The sequence below is a fragment of the Sphaeramia orbicularis genome, chromosome 19, assembly GCF_902148855.1.
Source record: "Sphaeramia orbicularis chromosome 19, fSphaOr1.1, whole genome shotgun sequence".
Lineage (NCBI taxonomy): Eukaryota > Metazoa > Chordata > Actinopteri > Kurtiformes > Apogonidae > Sphaeramia > Sphaeramia orbicularis.
Window position 1 is genome coordinate 1,907,083 of NC_043975.1, and position 11,848 is coordinate 1,918,930.

An 11,848-nucleotide genomic window follows, 5' to 3' on the forward strand; every position below is an offset into this window, starting at 1 on the left:
GCTCTTATTGTGAAAGGCAGAAAACAGCTCCACGTAGAACGTATAGAACTGTTCATGATTATGATGAAGCCTGATACAGTAAATGTGTGTGTGTGTGTTTCCATTTAGACACAGACTGAAACAACAAACTAACAAAAATATATACGACAATGATGGAAAGAGTCTGAGGAGGTGATGAAGGAACAGGATTCATCCTTCCATAGGTGAACACTGACCTCTGCTGGACAGGTCTGGGACATGTTAAAAAAAGAATAAAAGCCACACAGTTAGCTAGTTTTCAGTCCAGTGAGTGGAAGAGTAAACTCATCCCAAATACGAATCCAAACATTCAAAGAACATCAAAGGGAGAACAGCTTCTATTGCCTTATGCGCTGTTTTAACTCCTCTGTTTCCATCAAATAAGCAAAGAACAAACACCTTTGGCGATAGAAATGACTATATATGAGCATAACATACGGTCCACCATGCTGGTTTGTTTACATCTAATTCCCACAATTCCTTGCGCTCGGGCACTTTGGTGTGACTTGCCTGGGACGTTACAAAGTTGTGAGTTGTGGTTTGAAATCGTGACTTACAGGCTCAAAAAACGTCCTTGAACGCAGCATAAGGATGTTGGACAGTCTAAGGGGGACAGGATTTTAGGCCCTTCTCTGTAAACAGAGAGAATTTAAAGTTCAAATGTTTAATGATCTCACTTTTTATTGACACAGTCTCTTTTTCTTACAGATGTTGACACAGTTTGTTGGAAAAATAGAAACAAAATACTTGTGTTTTTAGTTCAAGTTCCAACATTGAAACGTCAGCAGACTTTAATGTTTAAATCCCTCTGGAGACTGAGCTCCACTTCCTCCACTCATCACATGGTTGTTCTGCTGTTGCCATGGTAACGCCACCATTTGACCAGTCAAGTACTACTAAGTAATGATACGCTGATATCCACTAAAAATATTCTCCACAAAATGTCCTGAAGTCAAGAGGGATTAGAAAACAATGTTTCTTTACAAGTCTGAGGATGTGTGGTTTAAACCCACAGACTGGAACAAACTGCATTTCACCCAAAGTGACATTTCCTCTGTTTCTGTCACATGAAGATTACTCACATGTTCCAGATCTGGGAGCCTCCTTTTCCTTTCTGATCTCTGACCCGTAGTCGACCAGATAAGGAGATGAACCCACATGAGGAGATGAACCCACATGAGGAGATGAACCCACATGAGGAGATGAACCCACATGAGATGACACCCCCCCATGAGGAGATGACCCCCCCCCCCATGAAGTGATGACCCCACATGAGGAGATGACCCCTTATGAGATGACACCCCCCCATGAAGTGATGACCCCCCATGAGGAGATGACCCCCCCCATGAGGTGATGACCCCACATGAGAAGACCCCCATGAGGAGATGACCCCCATGAGGTGATGACCCCCCTATGACTTGATATGTGGGTATATTAGGTTAAATGTGATTTTTTGGTGTTGTGCTCAAACATGTTTTTCTTCACAATTTTCTTACACATGCCTCTTGACTTCAGAAAATGTAGTGAAAAAATATTGTGGTGGATTTCGGCGTATCATTCCTTTGTAGTACTTGACCGGTCAAATGGTGGTGTTACCATGGCAACAGCAGAACGACCATGTGATGAGTTGCAGAAGCTGAGCTCAGTCTCCAGAGGGTTTTAAACATTAAAGTCTGCTGAACTTGAACTAAATATAAATAATATTTTGTTTCATTTTTCCAATGAACTAGTGAAAACATGTCAACATCTCCACCACAGAATGAGAACACAATCAGAAAAAGACACTGTGTCAATGAAAAGTGAGATTGTTAAACATTTGAACATCAAATTCACTTTGTTTACAGAGTCTAAAACTTTCAGGAAAAGGGACTAAAATCCTGTTCTGTTCTCCCTCAGACTGTCCAACATCCTCATACCAGCCAAGGTTCACCCATAACAAACACCACGTTCCAACATTAGGGGGTGACTAAGTGGACCTGGTCCTAGAAGACCCTCAGCCAAAGGTCAACAATTGGCTTTATATTCAGGTAAACCAGGGCTGTCCAACTCATTTTAGTTCAGTTCCACATTCAGCTAACTTTGATCTGCAGTGGGCCCAACCAGGAAAATAATAACAGATAATGTCCACTCCAAACTTTCCTCTGTGTTTTAGAGTGAAACAAGTAAAATTACATGATGAAAATGTTTACATCTACAGACTATCCTTTCAAACAATGTGAATAACATGAACAAACTGAAAAATTTACTTCAATTTTAACAATATTATGCTTCAGTTGATCATTTACAGACATAATATTGTTAAAATTGTACTGACTTCTCTTAAGACATTTCAGGTTGTTCATATTTGTTCTGGTTATTCACATTTTTTGGGAAATTATTCTTTGTTTTAGTGTAAATACATGAAAATATTTACATTTACAAAGAGAAAATTTTGGATTTGTCATGATTTATATGTTATAATGGAAGTATTTGACTGAATCCTGCCCACTTGAGATTCATTTCGTCTGAATGTGGAACCTGAACTAAAATGACTGTAAATATCTTAGTGTAATTTTGGCATTTCACAAATTCATCCAAGGGCTGGACTGGACACTTTGGCGGGCCAGATTTAGCCCCCAGGCCGCATGTTTGACACCTGTGATCTACATAATCAAACTATGCAACAAAACAAGCAATTAGGCAAGAAATTTACTAAAAAATAAACAAAAGAATTAACAAAAATGACCAAATGTAGCAACAAAATGGGAAAAAAATGAACAAAAGAATGAACAAAATGAACAAATTAAAAAAAAAGGACTAAAAATGAATAAAACCAATCAACAAAATAAACAACTTACACAACAAATGACCAAAAAAGTACAAATTATGCAAAAAATATACTAAAAAGAACAAACAATGAACAAAATGACCACCGTGACTAGCAACAAGGACAACAAGGACAAAAGTTGCTCAAATAATAAAAAATATGCAATAAAATGAAATTAAAAGTAAATGTTTACATTTAAAAAGAAAAAAAATTTGGAGTTGTGAGTATTTATTGGTTATTACAAAAGTATTTTACTGATCCAACCCACTTTAGATCATGTTGGTCTGAATGTGGAACCAGAACTAAAAGGATTGTTCATATCTTAGTGTAATTTGGCATTTCACACATTCATCCACAGGGCCGGACTGGACCCTTTGGGGGCCGGATTCAGGCCCCGGGCCGCATGTTTGACACCTGTGATCTAAATAATTGTATTTGTAGTAGTAGTATATCCACTGTTAGTACTAGTATTTGTAATAGTAGTATATCCATTAGTACTAGTATTGTAGTAGTAGTATATCCACTGTTAGTACTAGTATTTGTAGTAGTAGTATATCCACTGTTAGTACTAGTATTTGTAGTAGTAGTATATCCACTGTTAGTACTAGTATTTGTAGTAGTAGTATATCCACTGTTAGTACTAGTATTTGTAGTAGTAGTATATCCACTGTTAGTACTACTGTTAGTACTAGTAATGTGTAGTAGTAGTATAATCCACTGTAGTAGTATCTAGTATTTGTAGGATTAGTATATCCACTGTGTAGTACTAGTATTGTGTAGTAGTAGTATATCACTGTTAGTACTAAGTATTTGTAGTACTTGATTCTAACCCAGCGTTTCTCCGTTATCTCAGTTCTAGTTCAGTTTTCTGTTCATAGTTCCATCCATGTGTTCCGCCCCCTACTTCCCCCCCTCTCCCCCTGTCTCTCTCCTCTTCTCTTTCTCTCATCTCTCCCTGTCACTCTAGGGCCATCCTCCTCAGTCTGCTTCTGCTCCAGGTTTCTGCTGTTAAGGTCCTTTTTCCCTTCCTCTGTCTCCTCTCACTAGTGTTTACTGCTGGAGGATCTGTGGTTCTCTGGAAAGTGGCTTCAGTCTGGTTTGGACCGACTCTAGATGTAAAGTGTCATGAGAGAAACTGTTGTTATGATTTGGTGCTATAGAAATAAAATTCGATTCGATTCGATTTGATGGTTCTGTCCTGGACCTGGGGGTCCTGGACATTGGGAGGCTGGGTGGGTGGGTCCTCATGTTGGGAGGTCGGTGCCTTCTCAGGCTCCCTGGTGAAGGTTCCACCTGCATCTCAGAACCGGCTCAGTGGTCCGGTTCACCAGAAATACCCAGTGAGTATCACATCTGTGCCTGTCCTGTTCTCATCTCTCTCTCTCTCTCTCTCTCTCTCTCTTCCTCTCTCTCTCTCTCTCTCTCTCTCTTCTGTCTTTCTCTCTCTCTCTCTCTCTCTCCTCTCTCTCTCTCTCTTTTCTCTCTCTCTCTCTCTCTTCTCTCTCTCTCTCTCTTTCTCTCTCTCCTCTCTCCTCTCTCTCTCTCTGTCTTCTTCTCTCTCTCCTCTCTCTCCTCTCTCTCTCTTTCTCTCTCTCTCTCCTCTCTCTCTCTCTCCTCTGTCTCTCTCTCTCTGACCTTTCCTCTCATTACTCTCCTCTCTCCACCTGTGGTTCCAACTGCTGCTCATCAGGCCTGGGTCTACAGAACCACTGCCTTGTATGTGTGTATTTCTCCAGATTGTTGAACCTCGTTTGCAGCTCTCCAGTGGAACCTGTCTGAACTCTGATCTGAACCGGTTTGACCCGCCTGCCCAGATTCCCTGAACCCCCGCTCGTCTGACTACAGCCTGTCCTCTGCCCCGGTATCGACCCGCCTTCACCCGACCTAGCCTGTCCGTCTCTGCCCTGGATGGTTCGACCCACCTTCAGTCTTCTGACCACAGCTCAGCCTCTCCCTCTGGTTCTGTCTGGATCCCCGGGTTCACGACCCCCTCCTGCCCTGACCTACCTGCTGTCTGTTCCTCGTCTGTTACTAGTTCGTCTGATCATAAATCTGTTAAAAGGCTGAAATCTGAGGTGCTGCTGTTGGGTTGTCCGTGTGCTTGTGTCAGTGAGTCCATTTGTGACGGACATTAACGGACAGGAAGTCTGATCTACGACAGTTACAGACACTCCAGCAAATGTCAGCACCACTGGTTCCAGAATCCACATGATCACATGAGGAGTGTTTTTAATAAAGACAGTGTGTTTTAGAAACAGATCAGATTTCAGGCGCTGACAAATAACCCATCGCTATGAGGTTTCAATGTTTGCGTAAAATGTTATTGAATACTCAAATCAACATTCTGGGTCAGCTCTGATTGGTCTGTTCTGACATCGACCCGTGTTTGTGCAGGTATAAACAGCCAAGATTTGACAGTGAAGCATCTTCAGTTGGAGTCCAGGTGAGTCCAGACAGGTACGTCTCTACACTGGAAACATCCCATGATCCCGTCAAAACTGTTTCATGTACGTTTACCTCCATGAGTGTTTAATATTTTTCAATGTGTTGTTGTTTTTTTTTCAGTTTTCATCAGGATTTTTTATCACTTCAGCAGAAATCTGACGATGAAGGTACCATTCTGAAACACTATTTCAATCATGTAAAGTTCTTCTGTCTGACTCTATATCAGTTATGATGAGACCTTTGTCTTCATGTGGACTCACCTTTTAAATATCGTAATGGACAGGACGGCAGCTTCACAACCAAGGTTATTATCGTTAACGAAAACTAACGAAATGATGAAAACTAGAATTGTAAAAACATTATCGTTAACTGAAATAAATAAAAATTAGAATTAAGAGAAAAAAATGATAACTGAAACTGTATTGTGTGTTTACAAAACTAACTAAAACTTATAAAAATTATGGATAAAATTTCCTTCGTTTTCGTCTTTGTCAACATCAGATTGATATAAAATTGATTTATTTCCCTCAAGTAATTTTCTCTGCTGTCACCATATGATATTTAACGGTCCGTCACTTGTGGTTTCCAGTCGTCTTCTGGTCCCCACTCTACCTGGAAACATGGAGACTAAAGCAGCAGAGTCCTGTCTGGGATTGATTTGAATACGACGACAGAGAAGAAGAGAAAAGAGACGACTAAACTAATACTAAACTAAAACTAAACATTTAGAAAATAACAAAAACTAATAAAAACTAGCAAACCTGCTCTAAAAACTAATTAAAACGAACTGAATTAGAGAAACAAAAGTCAAAACTAAATAAAACTAAATAAACTAGAATGAAAAATCCAAAACCATTAGAACCTTGTTCACGACCTCTGGTTCCTGAACCTTGAGGACAAACTGGTCAGACTGGGTATAAATGTAGATTCATCTCTACTTTAAAATGAGTTGGTGTGGTGGCTTCTGTTCCAGGTGGTCCCAGTCCTCTTCGTCCTCCTGTCCCCGTTGTTGGCCTGCGATAAAAAGGAGTTGGTCCAGCCGACGGACTGCAGTGAGATCAGTAAGCACGACAGCAACAAAGACAGCGGGGTGTACGTCATCTACCCCCTGGGCGAGAGATCTGCCGTCCAGGTAACGTCTGCCTCTGGACACAGGATGAGACATGTCCTCATCCAATCACAAAGCAACTGGAAGACTGGTGGGTCTCACAGTCCTACTGCACAAATCTAGGACGCTCCAAAACTGTGTTCATGCACACTTTTGTTGTGTTGCTTCAAGTGTGTTTTACCCATAAAGACCCTGGGCTACTTTGGAGGCAGTTCAGAAATATTTTTTTCTCTATATTTAACTTTTCTTGCAAGATTTATTACCATTTATTTTAACTTTATCCTCTGTGTTTTGCTTTTTTTCAGTGAACATCATGTATTTTTGCCAAGGAGGTTATGTTTTCGTCAGCATTGGTCTGTCTGTGTGTCTGTGTGTCTGTCTGTCTGTGTGTCTGTCTGTGTGTTTGTCTGTCTGTCTGTGTGTCTGTCTGTGTGTCTGTCTGTCTGTGTGTCTGTGTGTCTGTCTGTCTGTGTGTCTGTCTGTGTCTGTGTGTCTGTCTGTGTGTCTGTCTGTGTGTCTGTGGTCTGTCTGTGTGTCTGTGTGTCTGTGTGTCTGTCTGTGTGTCTGTCTGTCTGTGTGTCTGTCTGTCTGTCTGTCTGTGTGTCTGTCTGTCTGTGTGTCTGTCTGTGTGTCTGTCTGTCTGTCTGTCTGTCTGTCTGTCTGTGTGTGTGTCTGTCTGTGTGTCTGTGTGTCTGTCTGTCTGTGTGTCTGTCTGTGTGTCTGTGTGTCTGTGTGTCTGTCTGTGTGTGTGTCTGTCTGTGTGTCTGTGTGTCTGTGTGTCTGTGTGTCTGTCTGTGTGTCTGTCTGTCTGTCTGTGTGTCTGTCTGTGTGTCTGTGTGTCTGTGTGTCTGTCTGTGTGTCTGTCTGTGTGTCTGTGTGTCTGTCTGTCTGTCTGTGTGTCTGTCTGTCTGTGTGTCTGTCTGTCTGTCTGTCTGTCTGTCTGTCTGTCTGTGTGTCTGTGTGTCTGTCTGTCTGTCTGTCTGTCTGTGTGTCTGTCTGTGTGTCTGTGTGTCTGTCTGTCTGTCTGTGTGTCTGTCTGTGTGCAAGATAACTCAAAAACTTATGGACATAGTTGGATGAAATTTTCAGGAAATATTGATACTGGCACGAGAAACAAATGATTACATTTTGGTGGTGATCGGGGGTGGGGTACTGATCTGCCTGGTGGAGGTCTGCGCTCTCTTTTCTAGAAAACCACTCGTAGAGCGCAGATGTCCGCCAAGGCAGAGCAGTGCCCCACCCCACCCCCAGTCACCACCGAAATTTAATCATTTGTTTCTCGTGCCAGTGTCAACATTTCCTGAAAATTTTCCACCAAATCCATCCATAACTTTTTGAGTTATCTTGCACACAGACAAACAGACATCAAGGTGGGGCGGGGGGTGGGGGGGGCACTGATCTGCCTTGGCGGAGGTCAGAGGTCTGCGCTCTGCGAGTGCTTCTAGTCTTATGTTGAATTTACTAATCATGAAGGTGATGATAAAAACTCAGATTAAAGTTGAGGTTCATCCTATTATAATACACGTTCTGTGTCCTTCTGATGTTCCATCACAGGAGGGCGTCTGTACGGGTTTTCCTCAGCCTTCACCGCCCCATCGCCACCAAACTCGCCAAATGAATAGAAACATTACCTGACTATCTACTAGGCACAATTTTATGTCCATATTCAAATGTTGTGAGGTATGCTGGGAGATTTTAGCCTCTAATGCTGTCGTACAAAGGCACCACGGGTACAATGCTGCTAGTTATATCCAAAACAGAGAAAACTGAAGAAAAAGTGACGTTTTCAGTAAAATCTGTCATTAACTGAACATAACCCCAGTGTGTCCATCCGCTGTCACTGATCCAACTCCATGGGTTTTACTGGTGAATCAATGTTGTAGAAGATGACGGTGTTTCTATGGTAACTACAGAGCCTCTGAACGTCCAAATATGGTCATATCTGATGACCATGAAAAGATGAAGAACTGTATTTTACACCAATTATTGACATGTATTGATAGAATTAGTGGATTAACAGGTATTAAACAGTTCAGATCAGTAGATGGTTTTGGTCGTCGGTGGCTGTTTGGGTCTTTATGGGTTACAATAAATTCCTTTTTATTAAATCTTACTAATCTGCTTTGAATAACAGTACACATATACAATAAAAATGTCTTTTTCATTTATCCTCATGACTTAGAACCAATCTGGTCCTTACAACACTTCAAACATGTATAAAAAAGACTAAAACAGGCCAATACAACCAGTAACATGTAGTTTTCATGATGTTAAAGGTGACTGAAGTTTGAACTGCACATTGAAAAGCAGGTCTTTATTTTAGCCAAACCAGGACTGATGAGGTCTTCTAACAGCTGGAAATGTGTCCTGACAAGACAGAACACCAGGGTCAATGAAAGCAAACATCCAAATGAATGTGACGTGAACAACACAGGCAGATAAAAGAGTGTCGGACCGTTAGAGGCAGATTGAACCTCTTTAACTGGTTGAACTTAGAGTCCAGCTAATACTCAGGGTGTTGTACTTTTAGATCGGGTCTGAACTGAAGGATGACGTTTGTTCATGGATGTGTTTGTGTGTAGGTTTACTGTGACATGAAAGCACATGGAGGGAGGTGGACGGTGAGTATTTGAACCACAGTCTGAACCAGATAACATGTTTCCAGTTGACTTAACGCCCGTCTCGTTGCCTTCAGGTGATCCAGACCAGGATGGACGGCACACTGAACTTCTACAGGAACTACGATCAGTACAAGTTGGGCTTTGGTGACGCTAATGGAGAGTACTGGATCGGTGAGAGATGAAACAGTCATGTGACTTCATGAAATTCATACAAAGACTTGTTTTGATTGATCTGCAACGTCCAGTTCTGGGAAGTGACACCTGTGTCAAAGGGACAAAACTCGACATTCCTCAATTTATCAAATGAGCAGTTCCCAAAGCGAGTCGGTCCCAGTAGAACGTATTCACATGGTGACCATTTTCCTCTGACTCGTATTCTTGTGCCTGGGCTTCTGGCTCAAAAAAACCTGAAGCGTCCAGATGAAGGTCCAAAAACCAGTGGCAGCTGTCATGATGACCGCATCCTCTTCTTCTGTGGTTTTGATCCAACACTTGTCAAAATGTTTTCAGTGATTTTTCTTGGTTTGAATGAAATGTCAGAATGTTCTTGCAGGTCTTGACAACATCCATTACCTGACGCGCCGTCAAAAGTACGAGCTGGCGGTCGACTTGGAAGACTTCAATGGGAAGAAAGTGTCTGCTCACTACGCCTCGTTCTCTGTTGGTTCTGAATGTACTGGATACAAACTGACGGTAACTGGATTCGTTAATGGAGGGGCAGGTGAGTCTGGTGGTCCAATCATCTGTCACATGAATTTATTTAAGAAAATATAAGAGTCAAAAATGTTGACTCAAAATGAAAAACAAGTCTCTGCTCAAACCCCAACAGTCCTGAACGACTGACGGAAAAACTGTTTCTGTATGTTTGTGGAAACCACAGATATGTGTAACGTACCTCTGATTATTACCTCCGCCAGGGGGTATTGTGAACGCTTTGCTTTGTGTGCTTGCGTGTTTGTTTATTTGCGTGTTTGTTCGTTAGCAAGATAACTCAAAAATGTTATGGACGGATTTTCATGAAATTTTCAGGAAATGTTGATACTGGCACAAGGAAGAAATGATTAAATTTTGGTGGTTACTGGGGGGGGCGGGGGGGTGGGGGGGGTGGGGGGGTGGGGGGGTGGGGGGAGCAGATCTGTCTTGGCAGAGGTCTGCGCTCTCCGAGTGCTTTTCTTGTTATTGATGAATCCAGTAGTTTTGTTTCTTTTGGTCCAACTTACAGAAGACTGTGGCTTGAATTGTGTGTTTTTTATTACATATTTGCAGACTTCACATTTTTCTCTAAACCGACTGCTCTTATTCATAAGATATAAATATATCTTATTTAAAGTCAGTTCAACTTTATAAACATGGTGGTTTTTGTGTTTCTGCAGGAGACTCCCTGGGTTACTCAAACGGTGCAAGGTTCTCCACCTTCGACAGGGACCAGGATACTACAAGTTCCAACTGTGCCAGAGCCTTAGTGGGGGCACACTGGTACAAATCCTGTAGCCATTCAAACCCCAACGGGGTTTATCGCTGGGGTAATGACAAGACCGTTGGTGCCATTGGTGTTTTTTGGTACCACTGGAACGGTTACTACTACTCTGTGAAGTCCATCAGCATGAAGATCCGTCCTGTGATGTAGACCTCCAGGACGGTGTTCCAGCAGGTTCTTTCTCTTTCTGTCTGTGATTTCTCAAAAGGCTCTATTTTCCTGAAACTTGGCCCAAATACGATCTCCACAAACCAAGTGAACATCTGATAGAAGAAGGGTTTCTGTGGGAAGAGTCTGGGCAGAATTAGAAATAAGAAAACACTGACATAAAGAGCTTTTGGTGTGAAGGTATTAGAGTCTGAAGAACATCAAACCACAGTGAAAATCCACTATGAACACCTGCCTTCATCATTGTCATCATCATCATCACCACCGGAGTCCAGCCCCAGTGGACTGGACCTGAACAAGGTCTTAAATTTTGTTCATAATGCTTTTAAAACATCTGAAGTTTCACCTGGTAAAACTTGCAGGAACCCTGTAGATGTTTTCCTTTTGGTTTGTTTGTCTGGTCGGGAAAATGAGCCTTTTAGTTTCACGTAGATGAATAGTTAACTGATCCCGTTTCCTTCTTGACTCTCAGTCTGAGTGTGACTGTGTGTTAATGAGCAGATGCTGGTGTAAAGTCTGGTGTCAAACAGCTGTTGTTGTAGAGAAATGATTGGACGGGAGGAGTTTCCATCAAATGACACATGTGGTGGACTCCTATCAGAGCAAACAGCAGCTGTAACTCTGCTGTAATGACCATGTTCCACCACTAGAGGTCTGTGGTGTCAGCTCCATCAGACTGCAGATCCAAAGCACACATGAACCTCAGACTGGGACAGGACCTTTGAATCCTTATCTGCTGTATGATGACAATAAACCCTGAACATGAAGCTGACCTGTTCTGATATTTATGACACAAACTCCAAAATACTTCAGCTTTGATATTAGGTTTTAATTTCACATGTTTGCATTTGGCAGACACGTTTTTCCAAAGTGACTTACAGGGAAAAACCAAAAATGAAAGAAAAATACAAGAAGAGATTAAAAACATAAAACAGCTGTACGATTAAAACAGTGTCGTACAGAAGAATAAAAAGCAAAGTGATAGACTAAAATACAAGAATAGATTAAAAAGACATAAAAGCAGCTGTACAATTAAAAACAGTGAACTAAAAATACCAAGTAAAACAGCAGAATAAACATCATAATCATCATTTTATTGGGGTTTAATTTTATCGTCATTCATGTCGTTGGGTTTAAAAGCAAAATAACTGAGGAAATGCAGTGAGCCCTTTAATTCACCAGACAGTCTATAAAAGTAACCAGAT

The 11,848-nt window shown here is 41.6% G+C and overlaps 1 protein-coding gene across 1 annotated transcript; it reads left to right on the forward strand.

Moving 5' to 3' along the window:
• Nucleotides 1–5,211: 5,211 nt before the first annotated feature.
• LOC115410435 (microfibril-associated glycoprotein 4-like) lies at nt 5,212–11,436 on the forward strand. Its single transcript, XM_030122094.1, has 7 exons — nt 5,212–5,281; nt 5,390–5,436; nt 6,243–6,401; nt 8,960–8,998; nt 9,073–9,169; nt 9,552–9,719; nt 10,372–11,436. The coding sequence occupies exons 2-7, from the start codon at nt 5,431–5,433 to the stop codon at nt 10,623–10,625; spliced, it is 723 nt and encodes a 240-aa protein (XP_029977954.1). The 5' UTR covers nt 5,212–5,281; nt 5,390–5,430; the 3' UTR covers nt 10,626–11,436.
• The last annotated feature ends 412 nt before the right edge of the window (nt 11,437–11,848 follow it).

Bases quoted from the DNA above. Each gene is read 5' to 3' on its own strand.
- LOC115410435 (XM_030122094.1), top strand. The intron at 8,999-9,072 runs GTGAGTATTTGA...CGTTGCCTTCAG, and splicing joins CACATGGAGGGAGGTGGACG to GTGATCCAGACCAGGATGGA. The intron at 9,170-9,551 runs GTGAGAGATGAA...ATGTTCTTGCAG, and splicing joins TAATGGAGAGTACTGGATCG to GTCTTGACAACATCCATTAC.